Source organism: Asterias rubens, chromosome 20 (genome assembly GCF_902459465.1).
Source record: "Asterias rubens chromosome 20, eAstRub1.3, whole genome shotgun sequence".
In the NCBI taxonomy this organism is placed as follows: domain Eukaryota; kingdom Metazoa; phylum Echinodermata; class Asteroidea; order Forcipulatida; family Asteriidae; genus Asterias; species Asterias rubens.
Window position 1 is genome coordinate 10,629,447 of NC_047081.1, and position 19,196 is coordinate 10,648,642.

General features: G+C 39.4%; 1 protein-coding gene across 1 annotated transcript in view; it reads right to left on the bottom strand.

The window, feature by feature from the left end:
• Positions 1-8,174, bottom strand: part of LOC117303745 (cGMP-dependent protein kinase 1-like) — a 31,233-nt gene extending 23,059 nt beyond the window's left edge. Inside the window, exons 1-2 of the mRNA XM_033788065.1 lie at positions 8,013-8,174; positions 706-819 (exon numbers count right to left, since the gene is read on the bottom strand). Of these exons, the coding sequence (XP_033643956.1) occupies positions 706-819; positions 8,013-8,136 (238 nt within the window). The 5' untranslated portion in view covers positions 8,137-8,174. The remainder of the gene's footprint in view (positions 1-705; positions 820-8,012) is intronic.
• Between the last annotated feature and the right edge of the window lie 11,022 nt (positions 8,175-19,196).

A 19,196-nucleotide genomic window follows, 5' to 3' on the forward strand; every position in this document is an offset into this window, starting at 1 on the left:
AGGAGGTGCAATTACCTATTGCAGGAAATTTGAGAACCACTGAAGTGGGGAATTTTGTGTAAGAACCATCGGCGATCGAGGTTGCAGTTGTTCATCATTATCTAAAGTGTTATTAACCATATTTTGCACACAAATTGAATTTGTTGTTTTAGTGGATGTTTTGGGGGCAATTCTGCTGTTATTTTTGTGGAATTTTATAACTTGAATCTTGCTAGGAATGAGACTGATGATAGCACTCTAACAAGGGCCTAATTTCATGGAGCTGCTGAAGCATAGAAGTATGCTTAACACCTTTCTGCTTAGCAAAACTAAGCAGGATACCAGTGACAAGTTGTACATGTGATCACGGTACTTTAGCTGGTATCCTTACTCTGGTAAGCATTGTTTGTGCTTGGCTACTTTTTGTGCTCAAGCAGCTCCATGAATGGTGACATATCCCCTTCAATCTACCACTCCCCCCCCCAAAAAAAAAAAAAAAATAATAATAATAATAATAATAAAAAATAAAAAAAAGTAAAAAATAAAAAATCTAATGAAATAGAATAACAATGAAAAAGAAATATATAAATAAATTATGCGTTTTTACCTTTTATCTCTAACAAGACAAACCCTACGCAAAAAACACACCAAAACACAACAAACAAACAAAGAAACAAGCAAACAAACAAACCAACAACCACACCAACAATGATTTCATGTATTTACCTTTTACTGTGGCCGTCCTTGTGCAGTTGTAGAGGATAGCTAATTCGCCAAATACTTTACACTTCCCCATAGTGGTAAGAAACTTGCCATCTTTGGTCACCTCCACCTTACCATCTTAAATAAAATAAAGAAGACAGTAAATTAAAAGTTATAAGTTTGCGACTTTGGATCAAGTTGTTGGCAAAATACACACGTCTGTGCGGCACCATAATGTAGCCCGAGCCCTAAATGTAGCCCGGACCTAAATGTAGCCCCAAACCTGCCCTAAATGTAGCCCGGACCTAAATGTAGGTTTGGGGCTACATTTATGTCCGGGCTACATTTAGGGCAGGTTTGGGGCTACATTTAGGTCCGGGCTACATTTAGGGATCGGGCTACATTATGGTGCCGCACACACGTCCGTTGTTTTTTGGAATGTTATTTTAACCTTACAAAAATGTAGATGTTAACAATCAAATAAACTTGGCGGTTGAGTTTTTAAGAATGAGTTCCAAACAGATAGGCCTACATTCCCTTTAAATTTACAGAATTTAGTATTGAATTATAGAGTCAACAGATTGACAGACAACTAATGACCCCACATTAGAAACCGCAGTGAATAATATCGAATGGTCAGACAGTAGGAGGGTTAACTTTGAACTGTGTGGATGCATTTACCACATAATAATAGTATTGCCGGCTGTCAAAGTTTGTCTGTCGTTCAAAACTGCAGTGGGTGATATTGAACGGTCAGACAGTAGAAGAAACTAAGAACTACAGCTCGAGAGAGTCAAATGACTATTAATCTATTTAGCAAGAACATCAGCTTATCATCTTTAACGAGACGACAACAAAATGTGTCACCATGAACAGCTCGAGTGAGTCAAATGACTATTAATCTATTTAGCAAGAACATCAGCTTATCATCTTTAACGAGACGACAACAAAATGTGTCACCATGAACTCGATTGGCCGTTACCCAAATGGAAATCAAAATACAGCGAACAGCATATAACGAGAACATTGCATCATCGTATTTTGTTTGTTTACGAGGATCCCAAAACGTAACTCCCTGAAGTGTGCTCCCATCTGGATCAGCTTTCACCCACACCTTGTATGTTCAAGTTAGACACAGTTCATTTACTCTAGGAATTAGAAACTCTCGAATCGCAATGTTTCAGACGTGTCGCCATGAAATGACTGGGGGAGAAATTTAACCGGGCTGCTGCAGGGAGAAGAAGAAGATAAGGGAAAAAAATCCCCAGTGGCTCATGGGTTTCAAGTCAAGACGATGTGAAGCTACGACAACGTGCTTCAAAGTTTGGTCAGCTCTTTAAAATTTAGTGCAACTGCTGTGTTTATTTTGTACATCGAAAGACAAAACGGTGACTGCTCTTGTCTATATGTTTTGATGCATTTATGCTTGTATAACTTTATGTTCTGATAGGCCATTCTGATCTACACGCTGGGTAAAGGTGAGGATTGGGGTTTAGGTTAGGATGAAGACAAAACATGAAGGGTGTAAAAATATAGGGGTGTCAAAACATAGACTGTGTGCATCCTGAGAGAAAAAAAAAACACATTTTAAAACTCATTTCAAGTTGACGGCTTTCTGCTGTTTATTTCAGGCATGATAAGTGCCATAATAGACCATTACCATGCTGCCAACACGTTGGTCATGTATCCATACTAACAGTTATGAATGTTAATAAAATTCATTGTACAAAAAGGAACCAGACCATTTCTCCTTCCAGCCTCGGTTTGGTTACATTGATTTCGCGCACCATGGTAAAGGTCTATATTTGGCCCTTATTAAAAAGTCAGATAACTTCTCCGAGTCCAAGGGCTGACCAACAAGTTCTTGATGGTGTGGCTGCTATAGATTTTTCAGGCTAATTGATAATGAGATTTGCTCATTTTTCTGAGGGCCCCCAAATTGGAATCATACTCAAGTCAAATAGGAAGACTATCATGCCTGTCTTTAGAACAAAGTCAGTCCGGAACAAATTTGGCATGTAAACATGTCATGCGATGTGAAGTGGTTAAAGACAGTGGACACTATTGGTAAAAGACCAGTCTTCTCACTTGGTGTATCTCAACATATGCATAAAATAACAAATCTGTGAAAATTTGAGCTCAATTGGTCGTCGGAGTTGCGAGATAATAATGAAAGAAAAAACAGCATTGTCACACAAAGTTGTGTGCGTTTAGATGGTTGATTTCGAGACCTCAAGTTCTAAATCTGAGGTCTCGAAATCAAATTCGTGGAAAATTACTTCTTTCTCGAAAACTGCGTCACTTCAGAGGGAGCCAGTTCTCACAATGTTTTATACCACCAACCTCTCCCCATTACTCGTCACCAAGTAAGGTTTTATGCTAATTGCTAATAGCTATTTTGAGTAATTACCAATAGTGTCCACTGCCTTTAAAGGAAGCAATGTAAAGGATACAGTTACTTGCTTTACATTAATCCAATAACATCCCGTAGACATAAAATAATCAATCTCCAAGACTTAAAGTAAGTGAACTGATTAATTCTTAGATCAACGGCCGTCATAAGCCTCCCCACCCCCTCCTTCCTTAGGCGTGTCTCTGCGTGGAAGTCCTCTGACGATGTTACTTTAAAGATAGCCCCTTTGTTGACACGTCTCCCCCCCCCCCCCCACCCCTCCAAGAAAAGCAAATACAATTGACTAACCATCCATCCTGGATTTACCGGCCGATGTATATACATGCCCCGGTATTGCAATTAGCAGAGCAAATACTGTTCTATTTATTCACAAAACTACTCTTCGTCAACGTGATTCTACAAACCAAACAACCCAACCAGTTTTTTGTGACAAACTACCCCAAGTTGGCGGGCAGGCTTCCTCCGTTATACGACGCCGAGGTCTTAGAAGAAGAAGAGAGGAAAAAACCAGTCGAGACTGCATTTCAATTCATCCTATTATGCAATGCAAACAACTGCCTCGTTTATCATTTCTCGTTTGGCCACAGGTCTCATATTTCCTAACGGCAGATTGACAGTGTTTACAAAATCCGCCGGTATTTTTTAAACAATTTGTCGGCGCTGTCCGAGCACGGGGAAGTCACATGCTCAGGTTAAACCAATCAAAAGGGGAAAAGGTCTGCGTTATCACGAATTATACGCTTACACTTGTGTATCAAATTCTTCAAAATATGCTCTCACGCGGCGAGTAAACCTACACTGACAAATTGCATCTCAATATTTGAGTCAGAATGCACATCAGTTTTTCGTGTTGTAAGACATAAACAAGGGAATTATGTTTTGAACCAAAAAGCTTAAGTTGTCATGGGAAACAGACATTCTGAAATGGATCCAGTGACTTGCTGCTTAATTGGTTTGCAGACTGACTACGTGGTCCAGTTTCATAGAGCTCCTTAGGCGGGCATAATATTTCTTAAGCTTAGCGAAAAATAAGCAGGATATCAGTCTACTTTATTCTGGTAAGCATAATTTGTGTGTGCTTAGCTATGTTTTGTGTTCAACAAAGCAGGTAACTTTCTTTTCGTTATTGCACGATAGATGCAGCGCGCCCATTGAACTGTGTTATGATTACGTAAGGTTTTCTTTTACATTTTCCCTTAAAGGCAGTGGACACTATTGGTAATTGTCAAAGACTAGCCTTCACAGTGTGTGTATATCAACATATTCATACAATAACAAACCTGTGAAAATTTGAGCTCAATCGGACATAGAAGTTTCGAGATAATAATGAAAGAAAAATAACCCTTGTCACACGAAGTTGTGTGCGTTTAGATGGTTGATTTCGAGACCTCAAGTTCTAAATCTGAGGTCTCGAAATCAAATTCGTGGAAAATTACTTCTTTCTCGAAAACTATGGCACTTCAGAGGGAGCCGTTTCTCACAATGTTTTATACCATCAAACTCTCCCCATTTCTCGTCACCAAGAAAGGTTTTATGCCAATAATTATTTTGAGTAATTACCAGTAGTGTCCACTGCCTTTACAATCAGGGCGTTTTCAGCCCTTCAATCATCCTCGGCAAGATTCCCAGTATAGTAACGAACTTGATGGGTACGTGATGTGTTATTTAAAGAAACCACAGCGGCTGCTAGCGGCTTGTACCAACACTACCTAGAACGGCTGCAAACGGCCGGTGTCGCATGCAATTATGTCCTATATGCAATACTATCCGGAGGACAATATTGCACATGCAATAATGTCCGCCGGACGGTTTTGCATATGCAATCGTGTCCGCCCGGACGCTCCTGCATAATGCAATTGTGTCCGCCCTTGGTCGACGGAACACATCCGCCATTTCTTTTACAAGCTAAGTGCATGTCATGAATGACATGTGAAATGTTCGGCCGTTGGGTATTCGCTGCAATCATAAAACACGTGAATATTCATGCTGCATATACGTAGGTTCAGTGCATGCACGCTCGCTAACGCGCGCACATACATGTACAGTCATGGACGGACAGGATTGCATATGCAAAAGTGTCCGGAGCGGACAGTATTGCATGGTGGACACAAATGCATCTGACACCGGCCATGGCATAAGATTTGAACAATTTTCGCTCAAACAGGAGTGTCATAGAAAAGGTGTTAGACCGAATACATTTTGCAATGTTTTCCCTGTTCGCATGGAATCTATCATTATAAAATACAACTACATTTCTGTTTCTGAAAAATTTTCCTGAATTTTTCTTTACACACAAATAAATGGCATTCCAAGGATTAATTGAGTTTAAATTGGTAGCATACAAATTTCAGCACCCCATGACAGATGATTTCCCCTCAAACCATCGTCAGATTTGAGAAGACGACACTGGATAATTGTCAAAATAAAACGGCGTAAACAGAAAAAACACCTGCTCCTCATCAACCGAAGAAACACAAACGTTTGTTTTTATTTTTTCAAACAACATTTAAAAACAGAAAAAACGAACTTGGTTTCTCATAAAAATGAAGAACCTATATGTACTCTGATTAAATTTCCATTCTTGGTTTTTGTTATATATTTTGTTTTATATCTTCAAAAAGTAGAAGCAGAATATCAGGCATCTGTCTTGTTAATTGCATCAACGTCCTCACCTAACTAAAAAAAGGGTTAGCATTTAGCAATGAAGTGGGTGGATTTTTACAGTTGACAATTGAGGGCACAATAATACCTCATTATGATTAAACGCTGACAATACATTGGATGCTTTGGCTTGCTTCAGGACAACCTGCTAGTTCATCTTGAACCACGACATCGTTCCACGATGACTCCGCTGTGAATTTTTAAGATCAAACGAACCCAAGAGCAACCTCCTTTGAGAGAACGCCGATAGAACCGGTAGTAATACGGCACAATCCGGTGTGCAATAAGTCAAAGAGTCAACGGTGCGCGGTACGCCAAACGGAAATTAATCAGCGTTGAATTTAATCACATGTTTGAGCCTGTGTTTACACACGAGGTGCAGTTCTTACTCAATGGTTCGACTTCTTCAATACAGTATAGCTGTTAAACAGTAGTTTGGAGTGGGATCTATTCTATATACAAAGCCCAATTGACAAATCCAACAGTTTTGTCTTTGATAAAAAGGGATTATCAAACAGAAAAAGGATAATTAAACAGGAACTCAAAATTAAAGAAGATGTTGATAGGTTAGGTACTGCCCAACGGTTTCATCTTGTTCAGTGTCTATACATACATAGAGTCTGATAACAGAAGGGGAACCAGACGTCGTCTGTCTTTAAAAGGTGTTTCAAAATAACAATGTTTTTACACTCATCTGGGCAAAAAATTAGATTTTTCTGACATCAGTTGAGTCATCGCCAAAAAGTTTTTGACAACATAGGTCCAAATTTGTAGTTTTCTTCTTTCTTAAAAAGAAAAGAGACACTCAACAATCAACATCAATATATTAAAGAAATGTCCACGCATGCATTAAAGCCTCCGCAGGAGGAAGGGACACTTTAAAAAATTGTTTGCATTAAAACAATACAAACTCTCCGTAATGAAACTTGCAAACCAAACACAAAAGATTTGTTTACTCTTGCGTGAGCATGAATTCCTCTCACCAGTTTGTGTGAAAACCCAATCTTTTGTGTTGCTTCTCTTCATCCCCATTGTCAGCTCATGGGGACAACGGCAACTTGAGGTACCTACTGGCACAATTGCCGAAACCTGCCTCGACTGTCAACACTGACTGATCACGTACGATGTGTTTTCACAAATAGCGAGGAGGAAGTTTTTGCAGACTTGGACTTCATGCCTAAGGCTTCCAAATCCACATTATCTCAAGCAACCGGGGGAAAAAAATGTTGCCACATTTTCACTGGAGACTTTGTTACAGTACGTCTACGTGAGGTCCGTCATTCCGGAGTGCTTATGGGGGAAATCTAACACACGCAACGCAGTCTTTCACGGTTTGACATTTAAAACAAACAGACGAACAGAGAGTTTTTTTGGTGCCAAACCTGGGAACTTGCACGGAATTTTTGTTCCCGAGGAGGCCAACTCGAGGGGGATGAGACAATATTAAATTAAATTTCTCGGTGTTGAAAAGGTGAAAATCAAATTTTGATTTCCCCATAGAAATTATCGATCCGCGTTCTGTGCCGTTAATACGCAATACGTGTAACTCGCAGGAGAGCGCATTATCAAAATTGACTGAGTGTATTGCTTGAGGTGAACATAACATAGATGGGAAAAGCACATTTTTGTTATACACCATACAATAGCAATGCACATGTTGCACATGACATGACACAAAAAGTGAAAAACATACAAGTTCTGGAAAAAAGTGACCGTTTCTCTTGAGTGTAACCAAAGCTCCCTGAAAACACACACCCGAAGGAATTGCCCATACCTTCAGGATCTTTCAAAGCTTTGTTGTTCCTTCGTACTCCAAGAAATTCTCTCACCATAGGCCTACACGCCAACTCGCAATCTTCGCTCTGCAAACCAACTTCTTTTAACTATCCCTAAAACAACCACTTCAAACGGCGATCGTGCTTGTTCTGTATTCGCACCCACTGTCTGGAACTCTCTCTTCCTGTTCATGTCCGACCCTACAAAGTCATTTTCAAAACATTGCTAAAAACTCACCTATTCAATATTTCTTATGATTGACTTTCTGTTTGTTATTTTGTACCACTTATTTTTGCCAACACTTATGTACATCTGTATTACTCAATGTGCTCTTATTTATTTATAAGCTACGTAATTTGTAATGTTTTGTTACTCTCTCTCTCTGTTTTTTTTTTCTTTCTTTTTTTGCGCCTCGGAATACATTTAGTCTAAGATAGATGCCGCTTTACACGTTTTAATTACTATTATTATTACTACTCACCCTCAAGAACGTAGACAAGCGACCCGACATCACCTTCTTTAATAATGCAGCTGTCTTTGCTATATTCGACGGGGTACATGCAGTCGACGATTTCTTGAATCTGCGATAATTCTAAATTTTTCATGAAGTCATTGTCTAAGATGGCGGACTTTATACAATCTCTAGCACTGCAGATAAGAGAAGAAAAAGAAATGAAGAGCATGTTAATTTAGCTGATCAATACGCATTTTCTGACAGTAAGTACGGAGAATTGTAAGTAATTTTGAGGGAACAGAATACGATTTTGAGGGAAAGAATAACTATTTATATCTATGGAACGAAACAGTAAAACAAACATAAACTCAGCTTTATACAAGCCGCAGCTAAAGACGGTAAATGAAGACATTTCAGAGAAATCTTTCATACTCTGATTTAGTTTTTGTCCCTTTAATGATGAAACCATGGAATCATTTTGTAGTCAGTTGCTGTTCAGAACCTTTGGGGAGTAATTAATGAAGAAATGTTCTGTTTTTGAGGATTACCCTAAAATGAATGGAAAACAAATTGAACCTCCCCCCCCCCCCACAAAAAAACCGCATGTCATGAAGTAGCCAATGTGAACCCAATTCATAGCACCCATCTACGGTGGGATTCGAACCAATGTCCATACAGAGGTTACAAGACAGAGAATGTGCTCGACCAATCAGAGTGTTCCAAATATTTCTCCTTAAAAACCACAAAATGGGAAACTTAAAAATCTATACTAAAAGGTTACTGTCTAAAAGATAAATTTCAGTTTGGCGCAGTACTGGGTTTGTTTCTATGTACAGCAACAACTCTGCTATTGATCATGATGATAATCAAGATGAACTTTATTTTAAATCATCGACATTCATGGATTTTAATCGACTATACAGCCATCATTTTTCAAATTGTTGGAATGTTTCAGGAAGTACATTTTTCCTCAATACATTTATATATTGATTTGTAATCAGAGTTAAAAATAATATGATAGTAACCCCCCCCCCCCTCCCCCACCAGATCCAATTCCCCCGCTAGGGATTCGTTCATTCATCAAATTGAACATGATGGTGACCCCTTTAGCTCTTTCTAGTCAGGCATCCCATCCGGGAAGAGACGCTCTCGTAAACCCTCGGGATGCGTTCAGCCATGACCCCCGTAAGATCACCGAAGCCAACAGCTGGGTACGCAACTAGTCAGTGAGCAATTACACTTTAATTACTACGGCAGTTTTATATGACATTCATACCGCAGAAAAAAAAAGAATGTGGGTATAAGTAAGATAAGATGGCATCCATTTATCGCCAGTCAATCTGAATTTGGTGGAGTGCTCACGATAGTTTGCAGACTAAATAAAAACACAATTTTGAAAAGATTTGTAATCTGACCGCCATTTTCCCCACTCATTGAGATCAAACAGAAATAGTGTGCGCTACAGCCAGAACAACCAGGGTAAACCACTTCTCTTCTCTGCATTACACAACGAGTCCAAAATATAAAACGTCCCCTGTGTAATGGAAAGCATAATGACATCACATAGTACAGCTTACTCGTCACAGAGCATCGAATCAGGCTCTTTATACGACTCTAGAAATGACAGAGGGTCGGGAAAAAATATCAAAATCACAATGTAAAAACATCTTCGTGCGTAATGCGAAAAGAGTTACTGCAATCACAGAGTGCATCTTGTCCGTCACAGCGTAATGTTCAAATCCTCCGCAAAAAAAACCCCAGTACATTGTATGTGCTCCCGAGGAAACTGTGTCAAGAAGGTGAGAGCAAGTACTTAATAGTCCGATGGCACTTTAAATAGCTTTACACTTTCTTGTTCTCCATCTTTGCATCTTGCTAATAATGTTGAAGATGATTTTACAGATGAGGGACTGTTTCAATGTATGCGAAATGTTCTCTTTTTTTAAACCTGGAATAAGAATCTGGGTCAAAAATGGTTAAAGGAGAAATAATCCTTTGCCCCCAAATGCGTTCATGTATTGATCGCACGTAACGCTGATTCAACAACACACCAAAAGAAACGGACATGAATATTTATAACGACATCTCAAAGAAATCTACAAAGATGCTCACTGTAATTTTATAACAAACCTGCGGGCCTTTTTTTTTTTTTTTTTTTTTGGGGGGGGGGGGGGGGCAGGAGATCCCGTGGCATGCATATTGTACAACCGTCAATCACCCCCCCCCCCCAAACCCACAACACCCTGTAAGTGTGATGATACTGTTTGTGTGTGTCAAAATCTACCCGGTGGTTGAATGTACGGCTTCAAGAACGTTTCATATCTTTAAGATCACAGCACACTTGCTCAGGATATAGGTTAAGCTGATTCTGCTGCCCGCATGCGTGTACGGCAGGATCTCGATCATCATGCGCTGGAGGGTGTACATTGTACTCCGGGACATCGACGGTCTGATTTTCATCAACCCCCCAGCATCTTAAAGACTGTTTGCTTCCGGTAAAATAACAAAAATACCCGTAATATTATTCATAGCTTTTTCTGCTGATGCTTCGATTTGTTTAACCCCGCTGCCATCTTCAAAATTGACTTTGGACACTAGATTCAACAAACCTCAATTAGTCCGCGATCATCTTCGTCATGTTCCCTGCCTTCATAATAACAGTGATGAGTACTTATTCTATTCATACAATAAAGGGTGTCTGACTACTCTTTCTTCCACCCTAAGGTTGTCTACGAATTGTGCGGTTATGGCTGCGACTGGTGCTAAGGGTGTTGCTATGGGCATCCTATACTTCACCACGTGTTAAAGACACTGGACGCTATTGGTAATTGTCAAAGATCAGTCTTCTCACTTGGTGTATATCAACATAAAAGTTGATTATCTCGAAGTTGCGAAATAATAATGAAAGAAAAAAAAACATCCTTGTCACACAAAGTTGAAAGTCCACGAATTTGATTTCGAGTCCTCAAAATCTAATTCTGATGTCTCGAAATCAAATTCGCGGACTCGAAAACTACGTTACTTCAGAGGGAGCCGTTTCTCACAATGTTTTATACTATCAACCTCTCCCCATTACTCGTTACCAAGTAAGGTTTTATGCTAATCATTATTTTGAGTAATTACCAATAGTGTTCACTGCCTTTAACGTGACGATGACGCTGTAGCTGCTATATCGGTTATGGCCTTAATTTGGTAGCATTGATTTTTATGGAAGTAAAAACAAGATGGCGGCGGCACTGATGGGGAAATTGGATTCTATGAAGTTGATTGATGGCTTGAGGTGAACCTTTTGAGATTGCGATGCAATTAGTTGGAAGGCTTGTTTTCATTTCAAGTTCGCTGTTTTGAATGAGTAAATGACCGCTGGATGAAACTGAAGGCTTCAGACAAATCGGACGTGCTGTTTTGTGGCCAGTTTCTGTTTGTATAATTAACGCCCAGCAACAAGATTTTGGAGGACACATCACATCGGCTTGTGCACAGTGTGTGGATGGGATGGCTTAATATTTGAGATACTTGGTGAGGTTTTCCTTAAGTTTGTCTAGAGATTTGCTGGAATGACGAATTCTGTGAATTTGGTGAAGAAAAAAATTTACAACATAAAAAGGTTCTCAGGATTCACATTGCTTGAATTATTGACATTATTAAAAAATTAGGCCTGATGTTGAAAAGTGCTTTCAATTTTCAGAAAAACTTGTACCATGCCACTGTCATAGCACTTTCACTGTCATACTGTCACGTTTCCCGTCTACAACAGCAACAATCAATACTGATTCCCGCTACATCAACAAGGCTCCAGACTATTGCTTTCTTACAGCTTACGGTTTAGTAACATCACCCCGACAAAAAAAAAAATTCCAGACTTCCCAATAATGTTCATCATTCAACCGCCATGTTTATCGTGATCCCTGTCTACAACATCAAATATCGTAATTATTTTCCACAAGGCATCAGATTTAGATTATTTTATTCATTTATTCATAGTTTTGGTAAAGATAATAATAAGACATAATCTCAAAAAATGCCCTTCAATTAAAGGCGGTGAACACTATTGGTAATTGTCAAAGACTAGCCCTCACAGTTGGTGTATCTTAACATATGCATAAAATAACAAACCTGTGAAAATTTGAGCTCAATCGGTCATCGAAGTTGCGAGATAACAATGGAAGAAAAAATAACCCTTGTCACACGAAGTTGTGTGCGTTTAGATGCTTGATTTCGAGACCTCAAGTTCTAAATCTGAGGTCTCGAAATCAAATTCGTGGAAAATTACTTCTTTCTCGAAGACTATGTCACTTCAGAGGGAGCCGTTTCTCACAATGTTTTATACCATCAACCTCTCCCTATTACTTGTCACCAAGAAAGGTTTTATGATAATAGTTATTTTGAGTTATTACCAATAGTGTCCACTACCTTTAAAGTTCCGTTATTGAGTAACTCTAACGATTACCTAACAACAACATGAGTGAGGCAGATAGGATCCTAAGGTTCCTCATGTTTTGCCCATAAATCTCTACGATGACTGTATGCTACCCTCAAGATAGATTCATAGACAAGGAATACTATCGGTTGGCGTCATAATGCTTGGGAAAAACATCTGGTTTGGGTCCAAACAAATATGCCCATGTCCCGACCGACTATTATTTGCGTCGTGATTGAATTGTTTTTTTTTTTCCCTTTTTTTTTTTCAATTTAATTTATTTGTTCACCAGAATTTTCATAAAAAAATGAAAAAAAAAAATGGGCGAAAAATTTCGAAACAAGAGGTAACTATACAATTGTGAAGTTGAAAAGTTTTTAGTATTAAAATATTATTCAAATACATTTAAGACAACAATAGCAGCTACTGTTACAACGCCCACTCACGCTTCTTTGACAGGGACAACAGTCTCTGGAAATAATGATCAAAATCACTCTTTCTGCACAGTCACTAAACACTCCCAACTTGAACACTCCATACGAATTTTGGGCATCAATAGCAGCTACTGTTAATACAATCCTCAACTGAAGTTATTTACAACTTGATGAACGATCTCAAGACGGGATACCATCAGAGCGAGTTCCATGAATTCCAACGTGTGTAATTAATATCATCCTGAACCACACACACTGACTTGATGGTAGACTAATCACATGTGACAGGGACTGGAGTCTGGGTTCAGTTTAGACTGGTCCCCTGTCTTTATCAACAAGATTTAAAGGTTAAAGAAAGGAGGAGCAGACCCTAAAATATGGAATGGTAACTGGGTTTAAACATTCACAACAAATCATATCGTCCTAAAGTCCTCTTCTTCAGCATTGTTGTCGCAGCCAACAGCCACAGCCAGGGCCAAGCTGAAGTCACCCAAAAATTCTCATCACAGAATATCATCAATCTGGTTAAAATCTATAAACAGTTTGCAACTTTGCTCAACAGAGATTAACACATTCTGAGATTTACACATAGTGCTACCGCAAACCTCCCCTCACTCTTACCATGCAAAGCTTCAAATCCTACTTAACTTTCCTCAATGACCGTTTTGTAACTCGTGACTTAAGACTCAACTATTGACTCGACTCTCGGACAGGATTCTTGAAGACTCGAAATCCACGACTAAAAAAAAAAACATCCACTTTTCCCACCGGAGTCACGGAATGAACCGCATGCAGATCCATCCACGCAGGCAACCGTACTTTTATGATCCATAGACGATGATAACAGACAAGTGTATTGGACTGCCCAGACAAGGGGGATAACGCACTTATAGTATTTGATTTTAGAGAACGGTTGCAGATGCTATCAGATTGGACTCATACCCGGTGGCGATATACACCCAGCGCAGACTCGATATCAGATACAGTGTCCCCACGATGTTGGAACAGGTTTGGTTCTATTTTACATGATTGACCAAGAATGTGTGTTAAATTTATATTTTTGTTGATGGAGCTTTACACGTGGATGTATTGGACGGAAGGATGAAGGAACTATGCCACACTGGGGAAGTGTAGCGGGTCGATGGAGGGGACTATGTGCACTTTTGGTCTGTGCAGATCTTTTTCTCATCAGATGGTATCATTAAGTTGTTTGTCCCCCATTCATATTTATGTACGCTAACCAGGTAGGCTGGAAGGAAGAAATCTTATTACAAAAAAAAAGTCCTGAAACAAACTGGTGGCTGGAGTCTGTACTTCAAAACTTCAATTGAGACACTGACAAGATTTGGACCTTACAGCCAGGCTGAGGGCAAATGCCTTTTATGCAGCAAGCAGAAATCACACAGTAATCACACAGTATAAGTACAACATAAGCAGCTCTACGAAACTGGGCCAGGGTTTTGCTCTGCACATTGAAGTCTCATGTACACCCTTACTTTATGTGTACACTGACACTCGTGTTTGAGGTAATGTCACCGCACAGCGACACACGACCAAATGCAGGTATAGCTACCCCCCCCCCCCCCCCCACACGCACACACACATTATAAGTCTATTTCAGGGAAGTAATGTTAGACAATAGACAAGACGAGCAGGCTACCCATGTTGGCTGGCTGACACCCGGTTATTGCATCCAAGATTCAGTTTCACCAGACAGATGATGAGCTTATAAGCCAAGCTTATCACTGTCAACCCTTAAAGGCGACGGACACTATTGGTAATTACTCAAAATAATTTGTATCTTAAAAACTTACTTGTTAATTAGCAATTGGGAGCTGTTGATGGTAGAATACATTGTGAGCAACGGCTCCCTCTGAAGTAAATTTTTGAGGAAGGGGTAATTTGTCACTCAAATATTCAAAAGACTATTCGATGACACATTGAGTCCAAATTTTCACAGGTTTTCTATTGAATGCACAATGTGGGATACACCAAGTGAGAATACTTGGGTTTTGACAATTACCAAAGGTGTCCACTGCCTTTAACACTCTCCCCTTGTATCACACTCTTGCGCCATTCTCTCAACGATAATATCCATTGATATCTTGCAACCGTTGACATCCAATGGGTCTACCGTTATCGATCACTCTTGTTTGCGTTGCCATACAATTCTCATCCCTCGTTTCCTGCAGATGCTTGTGACGAGGGAACAAGAGAGGGAACAGGAAGACGACAAAGTTCGAATCGAATGAGCTGCCGCTGCCGCCACTACAGAGTGCCGACTGTTTTTGTTGTCCTCTTACATTGGAGCTCTCTCCTTGCTTGATTTCCTGAGGAGTGATGGGAGTCTCCCCGTTCAGCTCGTAAGAGTCGAAGCAGCTGCCCTCTTACTAGATGAAGTAGGAGGGTGCAAAATACTTCCGATTGATCAGACTGATGGAGGAAAAGAGCTTGGCTTTCTAACAATCTATCAAAGTTGTTCTTTTTTCATCTCATTCATACAGGAGCGAATCATTCACTGCACCGTCTGTTGTTGTCGTAGGCGCTTCGAGTGGATTAATTATTAAAAGTAATTAGCCACAGAGGGGGCTGCCTGCCAGGGTCTTCATTTGCAATTTATCAATATTTTGGTTTTTTTCCGGATCCGGGGATGGATTTGTAGACTTAGAGGATTTTGAAACAGTGTAAGAAATATACCACTGGGGAATCTGGCCGAGCTCACTGCTGATTTCACGACAACTAAATGTTAGTATCGTCGTCTAGTTACTAATTTATAATGTTTTTTTTTTATTTTCTGCAAATCATAATCAAAGAAATAAACCAATGTTTGAATGAGAGATATTGGCTGTTGCCAACGTGTTGCTTATATCCCCATATAGTACGTTGCCAAGATTCCTTGCTGGGAAAACACCCCAACAAACTGAACACCAACACGGTGATAGCCAGAGGGGAGTCTGTGTGGCTTTTGAACACCCCGTTTTAAACTTGGACACTTTGTTTAATCTGTCAATTTTATGTAAACGTATTGTAAATGAACAATTTGGACATCCAGTTTCTAAATTTCCAGCAAATTTGGACACCCTTTCATCAAATCCTGGCCAAAAACCTTGCACACCATCCAGGTAATGCAGGCACCTATCTCACAGAATTAAACACAGCAGTAGCTCGCCATCCATTAACACCTCTGCAGATCCCCCAAGTCCCAAGAAATGTTTCCAGTTAATGTTAAGAATGTCCGCAGCCCGGACATACTTTCATTTCAAGCAGACACTTCCACGAACCACATTCCATATGGAGGCTGTTCTTATCTTTGAAAATCATTACATAGTTGAGATGTTATTTAATATATGTGCGTGTGGCTAACGGAAAACACAGAACAACCCTTCGGAGAACCTCATGAATAAAACAAAATGGCTGCTCTCATCTTCAAGGAAAATTTCAGAATTGCTATTAAAAGAAAACAAATCACATACGGTCAACGTAGTTTTCAGTTTGCTGGACCTCATTTATGGAACAATCCCCCTCTACATATTAAACAAGCTATCACTATCTCAAGTTTCAAGACTTTTCTCAAAACATATCTATTCAAATCATCTTATACATATTATTCTTTTGTTTCCTCTGAGCGCTTAGAGACTTTCTTTGGAAGGTGTTAGGCGCTATAGAAATGCTATGTTGTTATTATTATTATAGAGTTACATGCAACTTACACAGTCTAACGGTAATGATAGCAGAAAACGTCCCTGAAAATATTTCTGTCTGTATTTTCATGTTTGATGAGAAAAAAAAAAACTATTATGCCGTTTTAAGTTCTATCGCTCTATGAGCGTTCAATTCAATTTTTTTTTTCCAAATCAATGTGCAAAGTGGGTTTTATGTCGTGACCCAGATGGCCGATTGGTTTCAACTTCCACAGGTTTTTCAGTTTATGTATATGGTGGACTACATAAAAGTGCATACACTGCAAAGTTAGCAAAACCAATTTTGTAATGTTCCTTTAACTAAGATTGCCAGCAGTGTTGTAGTCTGCAAAATAAAACTGCAAAAACACTTTAAGAAGTCTTGCTGGTAAAGTTGTTTCTGTTCGACTTCCCTCATACACCATTACGAATGCTCAAATTGTGAGGAAGGACGCACTCACACATTCAATCAAAGTTATCTTACCGGCAGTTGTGTATATACTTAGAGTCAAGACTCTTTTGAAGAACATGTCCCTCCAATTGAAAGCGTTTTTGAGGCGCCCTTTTTGGCAACAGTACTCACGGAGGTAAAACTTTATGCAGCAGTGTTTTGTTTTTGTCTTTGAACTACTCATTCCAAAAGTAAAAGAAACAGGGGTGGATTTCACAAAGGTAGTCCTAACTTAGGACTAGTCCTAGACAATGCTAAAATATAGGACTAGTCATAAATTAGGACCAGTAACTCATCCTAACTTAAGACTGGTCCTATCTCTTAGCATTGCCTAGGACTAGCCCCAAGTTAGGACTACCTTTGTGAAACCCACCCCAGTATACCGCAGTTGGTTACAGATTTTTGTACTGGTCGAGTCAGTTGCAAATTAGGTGCACCAGAAGTAGTTGCTTACATAATCTAATGAAAATAGGTACGCCATCATGGCGTACCAGTGAGATACAACCAACAAGGTGTACAGCCAGCTGTAATAAATTGTGCCAGTAAGGTATACATTTAGGTACACCAGCGAGATTATATATCAGTGAGGTGTTACCAACCAGCAACCAGCAACCAGCAATATTTCTACATCAAGGTCTTCCACAAGATGGCCCATAAAATACACTTGTGTTTTTTTCCCTGGCATTTCATACACATTACATGTCAGCGTCTTCCGTCAATGAGGCAATTACACCACACGGGTGATGCAGACATGAGGTAGTTAAGTTCAGGTAAAAGAGCACCATGCCGGTAACTCAGCTGGATGGCCCGACAATTCGCAGATTAATAATCCCCAGTGATTTACTGCCAGCATGAATGTTTTAGAGCGTGTGCTCACCATGGTTATTACTCAATATTTCTTCTTCTTTTTTATTGCGGCAAGATTGTGGAATGCTTATGTGGGAAGAAGCTGAGAATAGTGATGCTATCGAACTAAATTCGCGCATCTTCGTTTTCCTATGATATCTGTATGTGGACAATGATTTTTGTTCATTGCACAGAGGTGCCACCATAAGCCCTACACAAGAAACTCGTAGAACTTCACTTTCCTACTGTCTCTCTGACTTTATTTTACACTTTGCCAGCCTGTACAGTATGTAATAAGAAATAATGCAATGAACACAGTACACAGTTAGTTCTGTGCACAGCGGTACAACCACAGACCATACAGAACTCCAAAGTTGAATGGTATCAACGGTTAGTCAACTTGAGGAACACCGGTGCCCAATTTTATGGCTCTGTTAACTGTCAAATTTGCGCCTATGATTGCAATTAATTTTTGCTCACTGTGCAAATGTGTACAACGTGTACAAATGAGCACAAGCAAAATTACCTGCTAACCCATGTAACACGCTTGACGTAAGCGAATATGTTTTGTAGTATCAAATACTATTATATCACAATTTCATTGACAGCCTCCACAATTGTGAATCCGATTAAAACACAATATCATTTTTGAGATATTCCACTATATACCATGTCAACAACCATCCATCATGTCCACTTTGAAATTATCGCATCTATTGAAATTCTAACTCCTGTTTGTTAATCATAAATACTGTGTCCTTATCGGAGCCAAGTGTTTGCCTTCCAGTTGTGTGTATCGCTGAGCAAACAAAATTCCCCGCTCACTCCACATGTCATTTTCCCACGACGGGTTAAGATATATATCAAAAGCATACATAAAACAATGACAATATTGGTTATTACAACAATAACAATGAATGCTCCATTAGAGAGCAGCCATCTTGAAGGGACGTTGGATGGAATTTTGATGACCCTCGTCCAAAGATATGTTAAAGGTTCAGTAAACGGTTGTAAAAATATTGTCGCGAATTCAGTTTCAAACGCGTCGTCTCAAGACTAATTTTAAAAGAATTGTTGTGAATTTGGTTTAAAAAGCGTTGTGCAAGTCCAGTTTTTAAAGGGTTGTCACGTGTCAAGTTTTGTTGGTTGTTTTGAGTCGTGTTAAAAAGCGTTGTTGCGAGTCTAATTTTTAAAGGAGTGTCGTGGGTCAAGTTTTAAAAGCATTGTCGAAAGGGTTTTAAAAATTGGAAGAATTTTATTTTTTTGACCTTTTATCAACCCCAACATCCTGGTTTACTAATAAACATTAGTGCCTGAAATGAGCAACTCCTACACTACACTCTGTTTTACTTCTAGAAAATCTGGACACTTTAAAAGAAA